Source organism: Lissotriton vulgaris, chromosome 6 (assembly GCF_964263255.1).
Source record: "Lissotriton vulgaris chromosome 6, aLisVul1.2, whole genome shotgun sequence".
Classification (NCBI taxonomy): domain Eukaryota; kingdom Metazoa; phylum Chordata; class Amphibia; order Caudata; family Salamandridae; genus Lissotriton; species Lissotriton vulgaris.
Window position 1 is genome coordinate 898,202,655 of NC_141694.1, and position 22,357 is coordinate 898,225,011.

Here is a 22,357-nt window from a genome sequence, read left to right on the forward strand (position 1 = left end):
ATATTCTTTAAAAATCCTACCAGCTACCAAAATGCAATTACTTACCTGTCTTAGGTAGAGGTCCCAGTGCTGAACCTAGGAGTCCAGTACTGGATTACAAAAGTAACAAGAACCTACTTCGAGAAGCCCTAGTCATTCCTCGCATAGACTACGGAATTGTGGCTCTCAGCGGGCTCCCCCTAACAACAACGGCTCCCCTAAGAGCCTCCCTGAACGCGGCCGCGAGACTCATCACTGGTTCAAGAAAACACTCGCATATATCTCCTGACTTAAAAGCCCTGAACTGGCTGCCTTTTGAAGCCAGAGTTCAGCTGAAAATTGCCTGTATGACACACTCAGCCGTACACCACAAGTCACCCAACTACCTCACTCACAAGCTGACTATATCAGGAGGCTCAAGATCCAACAGATCACATGGCTCCTATATTATCGGCTACCTGAATGCTTATCTATGTTAGACTCTTTTATGACTGCTACTGGATCAAAATCATTGCACGGATGCTATATTATTGGTTTCCCCATTGTTTATTAGGGCTGTACACTATGACTTGAGTGCTTTACTGACTTGTAATTCACTCACTACTGACTACTATTCTGTTTTCAACAGTGTGTTTACTCACCCTCTGGGGTGCTATAATCTTATTCGAGTCGACATTGCACGGCTTCTATATTATTGTTTCTTGATTGTTATTAGTGTGCATACTCTTGTGCGATTGCTACCCTATTTTGCAACTCACTCACTACCGAATATTATATTGTTTTCAAGAGTTTGTTTACCCTACCTACTGTCTCTGTAAAGCGCTCTGATATCTGCAAAGATCTTGTTCGCGCTATATAAAACTTTAAAAATAAATAAATAATAAATACTTTACCTGTGACTTGAATTTCCTCCCCTGGGATAACATTGCTTGGTTTTCTCTGAAAAGTTTCTAAGTGTCAGCTTTGAAAATACATTTATATTCTTTAAACCACTACTGTAACCAAAACGCTTTTACTTAACTGTTGACAGTACATATCCAGAGACTGAATCTAGGATCCAGTCCTGGGGTTGGAAAATAAATCCATAAAGTAATCAACTGCATTTATCTAGCAAAACCCATTGTGCTCAATGTTAAATTGTGTTTGAAATTGTGTTGTCTATTGCAACCACTGTAGCTATTGTGTTTACAAAGTCTATTGCCCTTTTGCAAAGTAATTACCTAAAGTCACTCTTATTGAGAAAAGTATATTTTGATACCTGTTGGTTCTAAAATAAAACAGCTATATCTTTTAATATAAAACCATTGGCCTAGAGTTCAGTTCTTGTGTGTGAGACCATTTGCTGACAACAAATGCTTTACACTGTGCTCTGATACTGCCTTACTGCTCGACCAAGGTACCACTTTAGAGAGTAAGGTTATATCTAACTTTAGCCTCTGCCAAACCTCTGGGGTCTGTGGACTCTGTGCACACTGTACCTATATGGGAACCATATATACAGAGCCACTTTCCTACAGCACCTCTTAAAGAACTGATGGGTGGTGGAATAGCTAAACAGCAGCACGAGTGTGAGTGAAGAATATGTTGGGAGGGGGCAGTGGCTGGTGGTTTTCGGAGCGGGCCAGGGTGAGCATTGGAGCAGCAGCTTTCAATGGGGTTTGTTTCCTGCCCGTCTGGAGCAGTAGTAGTGTGTTTTGACCAGAGGACATGATCGTGCCTAAGGCCAAGAATCGCAACTTGCAGTGCATTTGGGATTCACATGCGCTGGGTCGTTTAAGGCGTCCCGCTTTAGGTGCCATATGGGGACCTGCAAAGGTGGTGTGCTCCAGTCTATTTTAACAAAACAGAGTATCGTTCCAGTTATTCCTTTGTTTATACCCCACCAGGGATGGGGGGACAAAGAAAACAAAAATGGGTGTAGGCTTCCTATATGTATAATGCTGACTCTCTCTAGTATAGTGTTACTGAGAGGATCAAGAGAATATATATAGAGTCAACCCGCCACTGCGGGTGGAAAGGGTAAAGGAACCCTTTTTCTTTTAATTGCCCTCACTCACTCTAATAGTGACATGCTTCATCATAGGGCCATCCCGACTCCTACTGGTCGGGGTGGGCTCAACCATGTTTCAGGGAGCACTTAGAGATATTTTGTAAGGCGGCGTACCATTAAAGATAAAATCCCTCACCCACTCCTAAAGAAATCTTTAATAGTGGAGTGGGAGAGAAAATGTAAATGCAAAAAACAGGTATAAAGGATGTGATGGTCCTATGACAACACCAACATGTTTCAGCCATTCTTAACTGGCCTGAATAAGTCATGGGCTTTTGTCAGGGTGGGATGTAATGAGGTTACTTCCTCCAAAGACGTGAGTATGAATGTACCATTTGCCACGTACACTACAAATTAAAAATAACAAGCCTAATACTTGCCACCAGGCTAGATGAGGAATTGCCCCAACAACTCGGTGTTAATGATTCTCAAGGGAGCGCAGGAGGGAGGCCTTGTAGTCACACATTCTTCGAAGGTCCTTCCCTGCTGGAACCTACTTTTACTCGTGCTCCCTGGCTTGTGCTTGTTGTTTTTAATTTGTCGTGCACGTGACAATTGCTGCTTTCTTCAGCAAATCGTGTACCGAAGAAAACATTACAATATAAATGGTAAAAATATGAAATAGTCTTCTGTAAAGGGGCAGGTTCGTGGGATAGAGGGGAAGATGAGGCAGAAGCAAGGGGGGTAGGATCCAATGAGGCAGAGTCAGGGAATAGTGCTCTTAGTGAAGGTTTTATTTTTAAATATGCTTTACGCCTTTTAGAAGTCACTCTCAGTTTTGCAAAGTCAGAGGTCTCCGTTCTGACACCTCTTGTAAATCCTGAGCTCTCCAGAATGATGTAGGGTTGTAGACGGGTCGAGACGCTCTCTCCGGTAGGGAGGGAAGGAGATGTCGTCACCCTGGGATACTGGATCGTGGCCTCGTCCGGATGCGTCCCGGAAAAGAAAGAAAAGAAATAGCACAATCACTGGGACGTCCGTGCTGGACTTGCAAGGGCCCGGGGAGTGAGGGAAACCAAGTGCTCAGTTAATTACAGCCGTTCGACGTGCTCGTGAAGGGGGGGGGGATTTCCTGACTGTAGAATATTTACACTGGGTCTCGAGGTTTCTTCGGGTCACTCCTCCCCACCCAGCCAGCAACAGTACCCCGTACCTTGTCCAGCCACGCTCCTCCCGTGGGACCGTTGCAGGGCGAAGCGCCAAATCGGTGGCCTCCTGGCTTGACGTTCTCGGCTGGGCACTTTCCGCACGCTTCTCCTCTTCCAATACTCGACTCCACTGCTCTCCGTCTCCACTCCAACACTCCTTCCGCCTCCAGGGAAACGCCGTCCGTCTTCTCCTCCTCTCTTCCGGCATTTGACTCCTCCACGCTCGCAGGGGGCGTGGCCACGCCGGCGTGTAGTCCGTAGTTAAAGGGGCCGTGTTCTTCTACCGGTGCATAGTTCCATACACTATCGACCTCCGTCGTACCCCAGTCATGTAGACCAGTGTCATCAGTCTGTGCAGGGATGGCAGGGGGGGGTCCGCGGTATGGCCGACCACCAATCCGCAGGTACAGCAGCAGAGGCATCAGTCTGTATAAGGACAACAGAAAGGGGGGTCAACGGCAGAGCAGACCAGCCGTCTGCGTGTACAACAGCATTGTCATCCCCTGGACCCGCCACCCCGTCACATCTTCCCAAAAAAATAAGGCTATCTAACCACCTTGAATTCCTGAGAGCACTCTAAACCTGACTCTTAACAGTTAACTACAATGCAGTAAACAAATCCTTATTGGTGTGTGCGTGTGCGCATAGCAGCTATCCTCACATTCTCTGCTGAGCACATGTTAAGTGCAGTGATGCTATCACATCATGCGCATAGGATCCCTTTAACCCTCATGCTCCTCAAATGACTTCCGACATTAATCATTCCACGAGCAACACCCTGTTTCATCCATGCACTTCTTAGGGGCACCTAGAATCTGGATACAATTCTGAGAATTTAGTGGCCTTGTCAGAAGTAAAAAAACAAAAAACAAAAAACTCTATGAATATTACAATACAAATTCAATACATTTTTCTCATAAGCAGCTTATTGCTTACTATGGCTTGTCAAAAGCTTTGTGGCCCTGCTATGTCTTCAATAAATGCAGAGTACTGTATTCTTAACTAGAATGCATTTGCAACATGTATACATGCGCAAACTGTCTTGGCAGAGGTGGTGGTGTTTTAAAGACTTGTTCATACTCCACTTTTATCTGATTTACACAGTTGACTAAACATAATGATACCAAAGTTCAACATATAGTATAAGTTTGCCTCAAAGACCTGATGTCTGAAAATATCTTTAGTGGCTTTCTTTGCTCTGCCTGCTGGTTGGACGACACAAGGTAGAGCTAGGAATGTTAGAATTCCCACACAATTATTATTAATGGAGTTTTGTTAAGCGCATACTACCCGGAGGCCTCGTAGCGCTACATTGTTTGAGTCATGAGAAGTCAAAGAGCCAAGTTTAGGTGAAAAGAAGAGTTTTCAGTTCCTTACGGAACTTCAACAGGTTAGGCTCGCCACGGAGGGTGTCAGGCAGGGAGTTCCAGGCTCTCGCGGCATTCCAGGAGAAGGATCGTCCACCCCATCTTGCCCGTTTAGTTCTGTTAACGGTAGCCAGGAAAGCTGAGCTGGATCTCAGGCTTCGTTTAGGAAGATAAGGGTTTGCAAGTGAGCAAACCATGGCTGGTCCAGTTTTCCACATGGCTTTGTGCATAATGCACATGGATTTAAACACAATTCTGGCCTTGATGGGCAACCAGTGCAGTTTCTTTAATGCAGCTGTGCCTGAATCTCGTCGGCCCAGGTTTAGGAGAAGGCGAGCCGCTGCATTCTGTGTAATCTGCAGTTTTCTGGTGGTAGAGATTGGGGCTCCTAAGTATAATGAGTTTCCGTAGTCCAGAAGGGACAGGATAATGGCTTGCACCATGATTCTACGTGCCTGGAAGGGAAGAAGAGGCAGCACCTTCCTGAGCATCCGCATCAGGCCAAAGCAAGTGGCGGATAGGGTAGTAGCTTGTTGCTTGAAGTCCAACTTCGAATCCAACCACATGCCCAGACTCTTTATATGGGTCTTAGGTTGAGGTGGGGTCCCCATACTAGGGGGCCAGTCGAGCATAAGGCTCGGAGTTGGTGAGTTACCCAGAATCATAAGCTCAGTTTTCTCACCATTGAGCTTTAGGTGTGAAGAGGTCATCCAATGATTTATTGCTACCAAGCAATTCATAAGATTGGGGGGAGAGGTATTAGGCTGATTCATGGATACCACTAATTGTGTGTCGTCGGCATAGGTCACGATATCTAGGCCAAACGAACGCACAATGTCTGCCAGAGGTTGTAGGTATACATTAAATAGAGTAGGGCTCAAAGACGAGCCCTGTGGTACACCTTGCTCAAGAGGCCAGATTTTTGAGTGGGCATCGTTCTCGACTACCTCGAAGGAACGGTCCTCCATGTTATGGCCTTCCCTGTAATTCCTATGTGACGTAGGCGGTCAAGGAGGATGCTAGTGTTGACGGTATCGAAGGCGGCACTGAGATCAAGCAACATAATTGCTACAGTGCCGCCTTGATCCATCTGTTTCCTAGCCATCTCCGTCACAGTCAGAAGGGCCGTTTCTGTGCCTAGTTTTGGGCGGAAGCCTGCTTGGGAATCGTGGAGCAGAAGGTTATGTTCCAAGTATTGAGTGACGGACGCATTAATATGTTTCTCCAGCAATTTGCTAATCCAGGGAAGGAGTGAAATTGGACGATAGTTAGCCATGTTATCGGGGTCCAAGGTAGGTTTTTTTAAGAGTGCTCTAACTTGGGCACGTTTCCATGCTGTTGGGACTGTGCCTGTGGTGATAGAGGAGTTTAAGATTTTAAGGATCGTAGGCCTAATGATGTCTTTAATTTTAAGTAAATGAAAAGGGGGGGCCGGATCGGTAGGTGAGCCAGATTTAATCTTCTGCATCAGAATATCTAGTGACTCCTCATTGAGTAGAGGAAACTCATCCAGCGTATAAGGCGCCATGTATTCATACATGGGCATGTATTCTTCTGAACCTTCTTGTGGTGGGAAATGGTGCATCCCTAAATGTGGGGAAACCAACACAATTCATGTACATAAATATAGCAGAACGTGTTCTGTAATTAGAACTACCTTAATGTCTCAAAGTGGCCAGAATCTATTGAAGTTGGTTTATCTCTTGGGGTTCTATTTTTATTTAAATTTGAATTGAGTTGACATTTTTTGATATTGGGGCTTTCTGCATGATTGTCTAAGCCCTAGTTGGGGGTGGGCTGCTGGCTCTGTCTGTGTATCTGTGAGCCTTTGATTTGTCTTGCCTTTGATTACCACCCTCCCCTCAGTTTTTTCTGGAGATGGGGGAAGAGATCAAATTTTGGGGGCTACTAATGTAAAACGTTTACACAATGCCCCAAGGGAAAGCAAGAACAAACCCATTGTGCAGGATGGTCACTGATGTCCTGTCCGGAAATCAAATCATTTTTTAATTCAAATGTTACTAACCTAAGGTTGTGTTGTGAACAGGCTAATCCTATGTAACTTCAGATGTTCTTTGTACTAAAGGAGGCATTTTATAATTTATACATTCTAGGCTTATACAAAGTTTTAGATTCACATGTGGTGATTTCTTCCTAGGTTGTTCCGGCTTCGCCTTTCTAGGACTAGTGCACAAACCAGAGGTGAGATACATATTATTATTCTTAGCTATTTTCTTTTATATTGAATCCGTTTAGTTCATATTATATAAGTATAGTTACACCATACTTTGTTCTGATTCAGAGATGATACTGTTAGATTAAGTTGCAAAATATAAGATGAGTTAATCAGTAATGAGTTTATATTTGAAGAGAGGCTAGTTCAGTGCTCTAGTAGGACAATTATCTTTTAAGTAAAGCACTGGGAGAGCAGAACCCAAGAACCCCTTGGGTTCTTCTCTCCCAGCACGCAGCTCTGCCATCGCTCCGCAATAGCTCTGCCAGCTAGTGCCCTGCCTCTCTGCTCAGCCTACCTCAGTTCGAGCCCCGAGAACCGCTTGGCTAAGCCTGCCTCCCTGGGCTTCCCATCTGCCTTTGTTTCTGCCTCTGGCTATCTGCCCCTTTTCTGATCTGTTCTCTTTTTCGGCATTTTATCTGCATATGTTTATTTCTGTTTTTTCTGCATCTGTTCTGTTTCTTTCTGCATTTGTTTCTTTTTGTTTTTTTATCGGTTATCTTTATCTTTTGCTTTTTTCTCATTTGCCTTGTACTTTGTATCCCGTGTTTTCCCCTTATCCCTCCCTGTTTACTCGCTCTTCTCTTCTGTAGTAGGGGATCTCTGTGTATAGTCATAATCTAGTGAATAGTCCCGCCCATGTGCGTGGACCCAGGCAATCCAAAATAATCTCTTAAATTGTCAAATCATGCAGAAACTGCAAAGACACTTAAGAGAGAATTTAAAGACAAATAATGCAGCCTATATCCACAGGCTACACTGTCCAGTACTTCAACTAGAAATTCCACCAAACAACACCACACACAACACAGTCTGCCCAGTTTCTACCATAGAGAAACTTTTCTCCACCAGTAAAAGACTCTGGAATCATAGAGAGGAATGCATGGACAGACGAGCCCCAAAGGCTGCCATTATGTGGCTTAAATAGGATACTGTGCCTTTAAGAGAACTTTCTCCCAGTATCCCAGAATGCATAGCAGGTCCCTCTTACTTTCAGTTCTTTTTTCCTGCTCCTGCTAACAGGACCCTGGCATTGAGCTCTCCCTTGTTTCAAGGGTTTATTGGATTTTTGTCACTTTTTTGGATAAAAGTGTATGAGTATATATTTCTTGGTGCTTCTCTTCTCTCCTGTGTGTTGGTTCAGGCTTTTTAGGGCTCTAAAATGCCTGGTCTTTTCGACAAATGGCCAGCATGTGGAAGAAAGAAGGCCAAGAGTGATCCACACGACGTCTGCATAGTCTGTCTACCTGACACACATGTCCCTGAAGACTGACATCTGCCAGCAACTTTCAGCAAGGACCCTGAGGGACAGGCTGAAGATTAGGCTTCAAGGCCTTGGAGAGACGACTGCAGGCTGCAGGTGGGTCTGGGCAGGCTGGGAAGGTTCCCTCTGCCTCTGCTGCGGCCTCTGGGGGGCTCCCCAGAGGCAGGAAGGCCAGCAAACTGTCCCGGTTTCCGTCGGCGTCGATTGCATAGACGACGACATCGAGAGGGATGACGACGGTGTGTTACCCATCTCCCTGGGGCTCCGGGTCGAGACGGCGTGAAGATTCGACGTCGAGACCACCGTCGACCGCATCTTCATCGTCGACGTCGGCGTCGACCTATCGACGTCGAAGACTGAGCGACAGGCATCGGCGCTCGCCGTCTAGGCGACACTGCCGGTCGCCGTCGAAACGACGGTCGGCGTCGAGGGGCTCCTCGACGTCGAGGACCTCGAAGGAGGAATAGACGCTCGTCGTCGTGAATGAAATGGTCGACGTCGCGGAGGCGGCGTTCGGCGTCGAGGAAGAGGAGGTAGAAGTCGCGTAGGCGGCGTTCGACGCCAGAGTCGCGGAGGCGACGTTCGACGCCGGAAAAGCGACGCTCCGCGTCGAGAAGGAAGAGATCGGCGTCTCCAACTCTCCTAAACGGCGCAAGAGGAGTTCTGGCACCAGAAGTCAGGCTGGATCTAGTGGAGGACGCAAGAGGAAGAGATCGCCTGCTGAAGGGGCTGGGTCACAGTCCCCTTCGCCGAAGGAGTCACCGGGCTCGGTGTACTCGGTGGTGTATACACCAACTTGGCCTAGGTCGCCCCCTCCCCCTGTACCTAAGGAGGACCCTCCCACCAACCCTCCACTTCCGCCAGGACGACCACTACCACCACTTCCACCGCATGGGCCTGCCCCTCGGTCGGTGATACCCCCGGTCCCTCCGCCAAGGTCGACATCACTGCCTCCTCTGCAGACACCTCCTAAGGGGACCCCTAGACCTAGACCCCAGGAGGAACCGAGGAAGACGCCCCCACGGAAACCTGTGGAGCGTCCACGGGCCGGTAGATCACGCTCTCGCTCTAGGAGGAAGGAGCGATCGCGCCAAAGGTCGAGACACCGCCATAGGAGGCACAGATCTCGCTCTCGCACGAGGTCCTCGGGGACCAGGGACTACTCTTGCCTTGTCGGGATCACCGGACACGAGGGTGTCGCCGATTGATGACCTGGTGGCGTTCCATGATGTCCTTTTAAGAGGCGCTGCCAAATTAGGCAGATCTTTGACTGTGCCCACGCCTAAGACATCAGTCATTTTCGAGACACAGCACCAGAAACGCCTGTCTCGTCCACTGCTGCCTCTGGTGCCGGGCCTGGAGGAACCGGCCATGGACCTTTTCCTCACCCCTGCGGTGACTAAGGCGGCCCCATCGAGATTGCTGAAAAAATACCGGGCTCCCGATTCGGACCCGGCCTTTCTAAGGGCGGAACCTCCTCCGGATTCTGTGATTGTGACGGCGGCCCACAAACAACATGCTACCACCCCGTCATCCACGGTTCCCCCGGATAAGGAGTCTAGATGGATGGATTCAGCTGGAAGGAAAGTATGTGGCACATCGGCGACCTCTATGAAGGCTGCGAGTGCCAGGGCTTTGTTGGGACGCTACAACCGCGCCCTCTGGGACTCCCTCCTGCAGTTTGCAGAACACTTGCCTCGCGAGAAGCAGGAAGACTTCCAGGAAGTGCTAAACGAAGGGATGCTGGTAGCGAATCAAATTATCAGCGCTGCAGCAGACTCATCCCTATTAGCGGCACATGGTTTTTGCCATGGGGTTAACCAGCGGCGTCACGCCTGGCTCCGCCTTACGTCACTAAAACCGGACGCACAGCAAAGGGTAGCCAACCTTCCAATTTCTGGCGAGACCCTTTTTGGGAAACATGCGGATGACGAAATGGCCCGCATGAAGGCGGAGGCCGAAACGCTCACGGCTGTGGGCCTGGAGAAGCCCAAAGAAGCGAAAAAATCGTACCGCCCATTCCAACGGCGGTTCGGTGGGCAGGGCAGAGGACGTGGCCAACCTTCGGGACAGTCACAGCAACATTAACAGTTCCGTAAGCCGTTACAAAAACGCCAGAAGGGCAGACGAGGCCAACAGTCGGCTCCAGCGACCAAAGGCCCGGCCGGGTCGAGGCCCTGAGCACTTACCCACTCCGGTAGGGGGAAGCATTCAATTTTTTCTGGAAGAGTGGCGAAAAATTACTCAGGACAAGTGGGTGCTGAATATTGTTTGCAATGGATACAGTCTTCGGTTCACCAGCCCGCCTCCAGCAATTCCACCGGTCAGCTCGCAGTTTCAACTGCGCAAGCTCCAGGCGGAGGCAGATATCCTGTTAAGGAAAAGGGCGATAGAAGATGTACCTCTGTCTCAGAGAGTAAGAGGTCTGTACTCCCGGTTTTTCCTAGTTCGCAAGAAGGACAAGAACGAGTTCAGGCCCATTCTGGACTTGCGACAGGCAAACAGATGAATTTGCAGGGAAAAGTTTTGCATGCTGTTGTTGCATCCGATTTATCTTCAGTTGCAACAGGGAGACTGGCTATGTGCTATAGACCTACAGGATGCTTACTTCCATGTGCCCATTGCACACAAACACAGGAAGTTCCTGCGGTTCCAAGTTGGCGCCAATCATTATCAATACACAGTACTCCCATTCGGACTAAAGTCTGCGCCGAGAACATTCTCGAAGTGCATGGCGGTGGTAGCAGCACACCTGCGGAAGAACAAGGTGTTTGTCTACCCGTACCTGGACGATTGGTTGATCAAGGCATCCTCCTCCTCTGAAGCGCGAGCACACTTCCAGAAGACGTGCGTTCTCTTGAACAAGCTGGGGTTGCACATCAACATGTCAAAGTCTGTCCCTACTCCGGTCCAATGCATACAGTACTTGGGAGCCTCCATCAATACGCTGCCAGCAAGCGTGTCTCCTTCGGAGGAGCGACGATTATCACTCCTTCGGAAGGCTCAGGCTCTTATGACCACTCCATCTACAACAGTGAGGACGGTGTCTTCTCTACTGGGATCGATGGCCTCTTGTATCTTCCTGACGACGCACATGAGACCGCTACAGGAGTGCTTGGAAGACCAGTGGGATCAGAGGAAAGGATCTTGGGACGACAAGATACGACTGTCTCTGCATGCTCTTCAGTCTCTGAAGTGGTGATGTTCAGCGGAGAATCTCCTCAGAGGGGGTTCCCTTCCACAAGGACATTCCCACGCAGACTGTCGTGACGGATGCTTCTCTCCAGGGGTGGGGAGCGCACTCCGAAAACCTACAGATTAATGGAACGTGGTCCCCGATGGAGGCCACGTATCACATCAATTTCCTGGAACTCAGAGCTGTTCACTTGGCACTGAAGGCCTTTCTTCTGTCCTTTCAGACCAACTCTCTGCTTGTACAGACGGACAATACCACCACAATGTATTACCTCAACAAGCAGGGGGGTTCGAGATCACGCACTCTGTCGCAGGAGGTGCGGGCGATCTGGCCCTGGCTTCTGGCCAGAGGACTGACGATAACGGCTACCCATCTGCCAGGTTTGCAGAATGTTCAGGCGGACGCACTGAGCAGACTGGTTCAGGAAAACCACGAATGGGTCATAAACGACGAAGTACTAGGAGAAGTCTTCGCAAGGTGGGGAACTCCAGACGTAGATCTGTTCGTCACAGCCGAAAACAGCAAATGCCGAGACTTCGCCTCCAGGTACTACCAGCAGGGGACGCTGGGGAATGCGTTATGGATCAACTGGTCGAACAGCTTTCTGTACGCTTTTCCACCCAGTCCCCTGATTCCGGCGGTGCTCATCAATCTGGCCCGGTCCAGGGCTTGGATGATACTCATTGCCCCGGAATGGCCCAGACAGTGGTGGTTCACGGACCTGCTTCACCGGTCTCTCCTTCCTCACATTCGGTTGCCGTGCAGGCCGGACCTTCTCACGAAGTTCGGGGGACAGATGTTACACCCCAACCTCTCGTCTTTGAGTTTGGCGGCATGGCTCCTGAGATAGTGCAATATGGCCATCTGAATCCCGAAGATTGCATGGACATACTGAAGGAGTCTAAGAGACCTTCCACTCTGACTTCCTATGCTTACAAGTGGAAGAGGTTCTGTATCTGGTGCCAGTCTAAGAACCATGACCCGACGACGTGCAAGGAAGATGTCATCCGTCCTTAACTTCTACATTTGGCGCAGTCTGGACTTAATGTTCATTCCATTAAGGTTCATCTCGCTGCATTGACTGCGTACAGGAAATGCCCTTCACAGACTTCCTTCTTCCAGATCCCTGTGATTAAAGATTTTCTGGAAGGCTTGAAGAAAGTATTCCCTCCTGTCAGGCTTCCTTCGCCTTCATGGGAACTGAATGTGGCGCTGTCCAGGTTGATGAAGGAGCCTTTTGAACCTATTCATAAGGCTTCGTTGCAGCACCTGTCCTGGAAGGCGGCGTTCCTCATCGGCCCGCAGGGTGAGTGAAATTCAGGCGTTGTCGCCAAGAACCTTATACTGTATTTCATGCTGCTAAGGTTGTTATGCGTACTCACCCTAAATTTCTTCCCAAGGTTATTTCTGATTTTCATGTCAACCAGACCATAACTTTGCCTACGTTTTTTCAGAATCCTTCATCTCCAGCGGAAAGGTCTCTCCATTCCCTGGATGTTAGGAGGGTGTTGAAATTTTATCTGGATAAAACCAAAGATATTCGTAGGTCTGACCAGTTGTTTATCAATTATGGATCAGTCAGGACGGGTTTCGCTACCTCTAAGCAGTCCATTTCTAGGTGGATTGTGTCCTGTATACAATTGTGTTACCAAAAAGCTAATAAGACCTTAGGAGGTAAGCCTAAGGCTCATTCCACCAGGGGCAAAGCTGCCACGGCAGCCTTGCTCCGTAACGTGCCGATTGCTGAAATCTGCAAGGCAGCCACTTGGAAGTCGGTTCATACCTTTGCTAAGCATTACTGTCTGGACACTGATGCCAGGGCAGATGCTCAGGTTGGACAGGCTTCGCTGCGGAATTTGTTCGCACTATAGTGGTGTTAATTTCTTCCTCCACCGCCGCTTTAGTGTGGGGATGGGCTTGCCATTCTATTCACTAGATTATGACTATACACAGAGATCCCCTACTACAGAAGGAGTAGTTTCTGTCCTGTAACTCCAGTTCTGTAGTAGGGGAATCTCTGTTATAGTCTTAAGCGCCCGCCCTCCTCCCCAGTGGAGATAATTATTCATGTAAGGAATGCTACAGGTCTGGCGTGCTATGCCTTCAAAAAGAACTGAAAGTAAGAGGGACCTGCTATGCATTCTGGGATACTGGGAGAAAGTTCTGGAAAGTTCTTAAAGGCTCAGTATCCTATTTAAGCCACATAATGGCAGCCTATGGGGCTTGTCTGTCCATGCCTTCCTCTCTATGATTCCAGAGTCTTTTACTGGTGGAGGCAAGTTTCTCTATGGTAGAAACTGGGCAGACTGTGTTGTGTGTGGTGGTGTTTGGTGGAATTTCTAGTTGAAGTACTGCACAGTGTAGCCTGTGGATATAGGCTGCATTATTTGTCTTTAAATTCTCTCTTAAGTGTCTTTGCAGTTTCTGCATGATTTGACAACTTAAGAGATTATTTTTGATTGCCGGGGTCCACGCACATGGGCGGGACTATTCACTAGGTTATGACTATAACAGAGATACCCCTACTACAGAACTGGAGTTACAGGACAGAAACTACTTCTTCCTGCTGCTACTGCCCACGCGGCTCCTCCCGCTCCTGCCTCCCAGTTGTCCCGTCCTCCCCCTACTCTTACTTAATGGTGGCCGGAGAACGGCCACGCGCAGCTGATGGACCAAAGGCATGCCCGTCTGCGCCCAAACGTGACCCGTCCATGACCAGCACCAGGAACCCTGGTTGTCTGACGGGCCAGCATTATGACTCCGCTACACTCCACACACACCACCCTGGAAGAAACAACAACTTCCAACTGTTGATGCCGAACACCATCCAAGGCCAGTTCTCCTGCCGACACTGTCGCCGCACCTTCACCCACCTCCGGACCCCCTCTGCAAGCACCAATCCACCGGACACCAGCACACCCAACCCCCTGAGCTGCATACTCCACATCCTCCTCATGTGCCAGCTCTCAACAAAGGATCAATTCTTTGGGCAACCTTGGATGCAACATCAGTACGGTCTGCCTAGTACAGCAGGATCTCTTCCACGGTGTCAATAACCCAAGGCTAACGTTTAAGATTCCTTGCCTACCAGTCTAATAATCAAATAATTAGTGTATTCCTACTTAATGAACATAAGGCACCTGCAAAAGAGAGAAAAAAATTACCCTGGCAAGGCGTTTCAAGTATTGGTGACCTTTACTAAAAATAAATGTAGCCATATACTGATTAATTATTGCAGTGCACACAGATTAAAATGATTATCGTATATAATGTGCAAGTGCATAGTTAACTTAACTTAAACTGGACAATTTCTTTACCCTTCATTCTGGACTGCGTTTTTTTGCCAACCTTCTTGTGACTGGTATTGATACTCTTTGTAATGAGGAGGTGGCATTTATCCCATCTGTTTGATAAAGGTTGCTTTACTTTCACGTGGAACTTCTATTTTTGACTCTGAGCATGAGAATTAGTACCACTCTTGACCTTGGACCTGGAATACAAATATAATGAAAACAAGTATTTTGTTCAGAATTAGATTTTTGAAATAATTGGCGATAGAATGATACATTTCTTAGCATTCATAAAGGAAAGTTTCAGTTCTATTAAGAACATGGAGGCGAGGATTATGCATTTCTTTCTCCTCCGTTTTCTACTCCAGCAGTATTCCGAGACCAAGAATAAATTACATTTCCCAAGAGGGAAACCAAAGTACAACCTATCAGCCAATCAGAGGCCATTACTGCATTGAAATGGAATGATGGCTTCCTGCCCCTTATTCATGTGCGAGACCATCGCCATCGATGTGAAAAAGGGCACATCTATTCCATCTTCTATTCTTGAGCTGTAATAAAGCATGTTAAATATTTAGTTAGGGATTAGTTACAAAAACTGAACTTTGACATTATGAAAGTATCAAAAGGTACCTACTGTTAATTTCTGAACTCCAGTGGCTCGCCAAGTGAGAGCAGCTGAACTGTCCGTTCTAAGAGGTGGGAATAATCCTTCCCTCCGTGTCCTTAATAGAATTGAAACTTTACTTTACAACTGTTAGAAACGTTTCCATTCTGTGTCCTGATCGGCAATGAGCATTCTGCATGTTCAAAGCGTACTCGCTACCAACGAGGCTACATCAACCATAGGGTAGAAAGAAAACCTTTTAAAAGTATATTCTGAGGATCAGTCTGCTGCGTTCATGATCTCCTCAAGCCTTGTGCCCACCGGGCTGCATGAACCCTGAAGCTTGAGACCTCCATTCTGGCCTCCTGAATGACCCAGGGAACCCATCAGTCCATGGCAGCAGAAGAAGCCCCTTTCAAAGGTTTCTGAAGTGAAGTAAGTTGTAGTTTCCCCATTAGTCTTATTTCTTCAATTGCACTCATGATTTTAAGCATTCCACCACACATAGGCATAGCATAGGACAATCACCAAATGCAGGAATTGAAGGTGACTATATTTTGGGTATACTTTCTGCCAGACCAGTCTGTGGCACTAACGCCAGACACTCTTCTTCATGAAACCAGTGACAGTAACCCAACCAGTTTCCCCGATGGTTCCTTCCTACTCAGGGAATTTATTTTGGGGCTAGGATGGGAATAGGTTAAGGATGCTGTTAACAACACACAGGGAGGAATATCTAGGTGGAGGTGGAAGAGGTAATCTAATGGCACTGAGGTTTCTCCACCAAAGGTTGTTCCCCACTTGAAAACCATCCACTGGCAAGTGCCCCGCCGAAATGGCTGTCTGAAAGAGTTTACTGACCTGCAATCCATGCCCTGCAGGGCCAAGCCATAGGAAATTCGGAATGTGTACTGTAGGAAGCTGGCTCTGTACATTGTATTACCACTAGGTGGTTATACTGTGCTCAGAGTCCAGGAGTTCAACAAAATTGTACAGGGCTCAATGTAAAACCCAGAGTGCTCAGTTAATGGTAGTATGGGTTAGCAGCCTTGGGCCTAACACAGGAGTGTAAAATGTTTATTGCACAACATTGACCAATAATGGACACACGACTCAAAAAGAAGGTCCACACCAATTTTAGAAAAATATACTTTGTTTGTATTTTATTTTAAGACCAAGATCTTTGCAATAAGGTAAGTAACTTTTTAAATAAAAATACTTTTCGCTTGTAAAAATCGACACATAATATTTTCAGCACTGTTCAATGTTATACTATGGGGGAAAACCATATTGCGGTTAAACAGGTAAGTATCATACTTACAAATCAAGTCTACGTGCCCAAATGTCAGTAAGGTGCAAGGGTCAGGTGAGTACCAAAACTGCGGCACTGGAGCGGCTGGGTGCTGAGGTCAAAGTCGAAGTTCGGCCCAATGCGTTTCAATGGAATTCGGGAATACCTGGAGCCACGCTGCTTGCAGGTAAGTGGATCGGTTGCAGGGGACAAGCTTTGGGGGTTAGGACCAGCAGACGGGGGGGGGCAAAAAGAAGCACCAAACATACACCACCATCGGCACAGGGGCAGCCGTGTGCAGAGTGCTATTTCAGCGTTGGGCGCCCAGTGCTATTCAATGGCGATTTCTTCTTTTGGTAACCAGGCTGCAGGTGTTGCACCGGAGGTTGCAGGAGGGAGAATAATGACAGCAGAGGTAAGTAGAGATTAGGGGGCCGTAGGGGCACAGTCTGTTCAGCTCACCAAGGCCCAGGAGCTTTGAGTGCAGAGGTGCTTTTTGACCTCTGAGCCTAAATTCTGGAGTCGGTCGCGGTCAGGGGAGCCTCTGGATTCACACTGCAGGCGCTGCCGTGGAGATGAGGAGGGGTCTGCCAACGCTGAACTCTAGGTCAGGATCGCTGGGGAGACTTCACTGCACAGGTGGACCACTCAGATTGTGTACCTAGGATGCAGAGTAGGCAGGAGACGCGGTCCACCTGGATCCACAGTCCTTGGAGTTCGTTTTTTTTTTTTTACAGGTCCCCTGTCCAATAGAGATTGAAGTCTTTTTCGAAGGCAGCATTCCTCCCAGGGTTTTCAGAGGTCGCCAGCTGCAAGTTATCGTCGTCTTCAGTCTTCTCTGCAGGGATGTCTCCTTTCTTCTTAGGTTGGTGCAGATCCAGGTCTGGGGAGCCACCTAAATGCTAGTTTTAGGGGGGCAGCAGGCAGGGCCAACTGGCACCTTACCTGGGGTGGCTATACCCTCTTATGCCACCCTCCGGTGGGAGGGGGGCATAGGCTTTGCCCTGATTGGAGGGGTCCCCCATCTTTAAGATGGCGGGGACTGAAAGATGTGCTTCACCTCCCTCACCTTAGGGGTGGAGTTGGCAGAGGTGGGCACACCTCCCATTCTGTTCTTCCTAAGTTTTTCCACCGGTTTTCCTGCCCAAAGTAGGGGTGCAAACCGGAAGCTGCCATCCGCTACTAGCAGCAGGAGCTGGGGGTCGCATTACAAAGGTGGCAGGCCTTTGAAGCTTCCTCCTTCAAGCACTGGCCCATCCAGGGGGAGGAGGTGTGACACCTCTTCCCAGGATGTGCATGGTTTCTGGTCCCAGAGAGCAGGGGGTTCAGACACCTGTCAGCCAGTGACTGGCTCCTACAGCCTGTCAGACCACATCAGGATTGGTAGATTTTCAGGGGGCACCTCTGAGGTGCCCCCCCTGAGTACATGGTACAATAAATCTCACACTGACATCATTATGGATTTATTAAGATGTGTAGTTTGGTACCAAACACTCCTATGTTCAGTGAAGCCATCATGGTGTTGTGGAACTAGAGTTGCCTAGTTTCCAGCCCATGTACTCTCTATAGTTTCACTGGCACTTGCAATATTAAGGAATGAACCCTAAGATTGCAGAGGCATATCTGCTCATGCAGATCTGCTCTCATCTGTGGTATAGTGCACCCTGCCTTTGGTAGGTCACCCCTCTAGCAGGCCTGTGAGGCCTGTTAGAGGGGCGAATTACTTATACCTTCAGGCAGTGCTGGCTGGCATGGCACACAGGGTGCCATGTCAGCTTTGTCGTTTTCTCCCTCACAGGTGCATGCAAGCTCAAGAGCAGTGGCATAGTCCTAGTGGAGGGGGTCCCAGGGGACCCTCCTCAGCTCCCAGGCCCTAGTACCCAGGGTACCATTTACTAGGGACTTGCAGGGGTTCAAAGTATCAATTGTGGAAATGTTTTGGGGAAGAAGCACGGGCACAGGCGACCTGGTTGGCATGGACCCTGTACACTACCATTGAAACCACATCAAAAAGTGGAGGCTATCTATGCAAAACAAGGCATTTTCTCGCATGTACGAGGTCTGATTCCCTGGCTCCAGGTGTCATTGTACACACCAACCCAGCCATTGTCTCCAGGTTGACCTATACCTTTTGGTTTTGTTGTCAGCCCACACCTTATGGAAGAGCTCCTGAGCATGTTGCGAACGTCTCAGGATTTTGCATCTTCCCCTGTAAACCTCCATACCATGAGTCGAAGTTTCTCACCCAGCACCAACTGGTCAGGAAGACCTTTAGATTCCTTAGACTCTGATGATCGTGGGAGAGGTGGATTGGAGAATCACAAGAATGCCCAGATCAGAGTGACTATTACCAAATCTGCCTTGTGCCCTGCACTGAGGATCTCCTTATCATTGCAAAATGGGGATGGGGGAGGCATACCCCATTTCCGACTAGCAATCTTGAAGGTAGGCATCCATTGCCTCTATGCTTCCGGATCCAGTCTTGAACTGTAGTACTGGGTATTTGATGTCTAATCTGAAGGCAAAGCGGTCCACCTAAAATGGAACCTATGTCATTTTCAAGACTTTGAACACTTCTGTATTGAGTTACCATGCGCTCCAGTCCCTAAGATGGCTGGAGTTCCAGTCCGCTACATTGTTGTCCAATCCTTGGAGGTACTCTGCTGTCACCAAAACTCGATTTTTTAGGCCCTGGGTACTCAATAGAATTTTTCCCGGGGGCCAAAAGTATGGTCTTTTTTGTGCCCGAGGGCAGAATTGATGCCAGCAGGTTGGAGTTGGCTTTGGATTGTAAGGTGGGCCCTGGGGTAAGTGTAGCATGTATGTGGTACTTATCTCTTAGTTCACTATTGGCATTGTTGTCAGGATGGTGGAGGCATGAGCGTTTCAATACTTGTTTGAAAACTAGCCATTCTGAATGTGAATTTAATGTGCTTTTTTTGAATTTTGAAGAGACTTTATAATATTTTTTACATGTTGGTTACAAGAATTCTTTACAAAATTTATGTCTTCTTAAAGTCAAGTGGTGCAGGGCACCTTATTTGCTTATTTTCTTGTACTGGAGCTTGCCTGTTTAACACTTTTCTGAATGTTAGTGCTTTCCCAAATAAACAGTAGCCCAGTGCTGCTGGTTCCCTGTGGGCTGTATGTGAAGGTCAGGAGGGACACAGGCGGCGGCCCACGGGTCATACTTTGCGTATCACTGGTCTAGGCAGTATCGCCAGATGTTCTGAACAATGTGAGTGAGGATCTTGGTCTTGTACCCCATAGATGGTTGATGTATTGGACTGCAGCTATGTTGTCCATCCAACGGAGGACACAGCACCTGGCTCTCTTCTTGGTGCAGCCCTTGATCTCGGACCACTCCAGGAGTTTCAGACAGTTGACAGTTGATGTGAAGAAACTTTTTTGTGTTCTAACCAACTTCCTCCTGGCGAGGACTTTCCACACCTGGCTCCCCTGCTCAGTTGGCTGGCATCTGACTGTATGGCTATTTCTGGGTCGGAACTGAAGATCGCTCTCCCGTTCCATGCCTCCATGTGGCCCGACCAATCTGAATTCCTCCTTTGCCTACACCGCTAGTGGGGACAGTCCCAAGTAAATTTAGCATTTCCTCACTTGGGAGGAGTTGAGATGCTGAAGAGCCCTGTATTTAGTAAATACAGTGGTTCTGTCGGGCATGCCAACTGATTGCTTCAAAATATATATCCCTGTTTCCTTATTCTAATCGGAGGATTATTTTATACGATTATGAGATAACCACTATTCTCAAAAAAGCAAATCCCATACAAAGAAGAACAGTGTAACATTATACTTTTTAATCACTGTATTAATTATATTCATGAAGATCCTTGCTTTTTATACACATAAATCAGTTAAACAATACTTCATAACGAACGGCGCATATGAATACAAAACATGCAAAGTGACATGTGGTGTACTCGTGAAAGTGAGTTATATACAACAAGTGAGTGACAATTAGGGAGGGGGAAGGTTCGTGGTGTTTTTTGGCTGAACACTTAGCAGACCAGTTTCTATATTGAGTTATAATACATTCAGCACGCCACTCCACTTGGCCTTGAGAACTGAATGTTTAAAAAAACTGGTCCGTTGATGGTAATCACGTCGACGTTTCGACCCTTCAACGCCTTACTTCAGGGTCTAGGGCGGGTCTTCTTCAGGACAATGGGTGTGGGGTAATAAAATTGCGCCTATGGGGTATTCTAGAATTAAGATCCCCATGGGTGTTAGAAAGAATCACCCATCTAGTAGAGCCGTCCGGCTTCAAGAACGCATGGTTCCTGACAATACAATATCTCAATTCACTGTCTGTTTTCAATAGTTAGTCGGGACGTTCCTCATCTAAGACTCCGCCACAATGAGTTGGGCGACCTGATGTCTGATCTGTCGTGTTCAATCTTTCAAAAGCGTTGTACACAGGGCATTGAATTCCTCCATGTACTGCATTGATGCAAAGCCGGCGATTCACAGAAGTGTATGACTATTTCTGGGTCGGAACTGAAGATCGCTCTCCCGTTCCATGCCTCCATGTGGCCCGACCAATCTGAATTCCTTCTTTGCCTACACCGCTAGTGGGGACAGTCCCAAGTAAATTTAGCATTTCCTCACTTGGGAGGAGTTGAGATGCTGTAGAGCCCTGTAATAAAAGGATCTGGGGATAATCACCTGTATAGAGGATGAGGGAAGGTTCAAAATCTGAGTGATGGTTTTGGTTTCACCAGGACTCTCCTCCGCTCCTTTCTGATCTTGGCCAACTTCTTGCTGGGCAGGCTCAAAGACGCCTGCAATGAGTTTATTGCAAACTCCAGTAAATGCATTGCCTGTGAAGTTGACAACTTCACCTAAGCTCTCCTCGAGAGGTGGCGATCGTCAACTGGTCCCCGTGAGTCTCCTGTGAGTGACCCATGATGAGAATGTTGTCTGGATAGACTATCATGCAAATTCCTCTCATTCTGATAGAGTTCTACAGCCGTTTGAGGAGCTTGGTGAAGCACCACCGGGTGGAAGATGGTCCGAACTGGAGTGTTGTGAATTCGAAGTCCCCGTCTTCCCTAGATAAACTGCAGGAACTTGTGGTGGGGTTTGAAGATTGGTATGGAGAAGTAGGTATCCTTTGTGTCTAGATTGAAAAGCCAGTCCTCCTACCGCAGTACGTCTTATAGGTGAATACTTTCCATTGTGAAATGACAGTAGCCTAGCCAGTCGTTAAACTTTCACAGGTTTATCACAGGAGAAAACCCTTGTCCTTCTTTTCCACCAGGAAAATGTGATAAAACGACGTGTGGGTCAGAAGGAGTGGACGAAAGCCTGTTTATCCAGTTTCTTCTCCCCCTAATGGTCTATCAGGTGCATTGGATCAAGGAAAACGATGGTCGATGTGTGGCAACAGTTGGACTGGGCACCCGGAAAATAATATGTACAAACCCTTGATCGTCCGGAGTACCCAATCTTCCAGATTGTGACTCCAGTTGTGTACAAACGCCCCTAGTCTGCCACCCACAGTCACCCGTTTTAGGGTTACTACTTTTACTAGGAACCAGCGCTGGCAATGCCTCAAGACTTCTGTTGGATCTTGTACGCCCAGCTTCTCTTGAGGGGAAGAAGCCTCCATACCCTACTTTGTCCTGATTAAAGCCCCTACTGGAGTGATGGCCCCTTGGGGGTGGGTGGGGGTGGGGTGTTGGTGTATAAGCGGCCTGGATAAAGCCCCGTTTTCTGCTGGGGAAAAACTTGGTAGCAAAAACGTTCTTTATTGAAACCTGGGCTTCCAGAGAGATGAAGGTTGAGACAAACTTTCCAAGTTCTTTTATGAAGGGGTCCCCAAAGAGTACTCCCTAGTGTCACAGTACCTGCTTCCGGAAAAGCCAGGCCCTCCCAATTTTAAGTCCACCTTGATAAGGAGGACCTGTAG

General features: G+C 47.8%; 1 protein-coding gene across 1 annotated transcript in view; it reads left to right on the forward strand.

Annotated features, from left to right (window-relative positions):
• BUB1 (BUB1 mitotic checkpoint serine/threonine kinase) overlaps positions 1–22,357 on the forward strand; it is a 1,006,269-nt gene that overhangs the window by 73,878 nt on the left and 910,034 nt on the right. Inside the window, exon 5 of the mRNA XM_086926890.1 lies at positions 6,703–6,746. Coding sequence (XP_086783016.1) covers positions 6,703–6,746 — 44 coding nt within the window. The remainder of the gene's footprint in view (positions 1–6,702; positions 6,747–22,357) is intronic.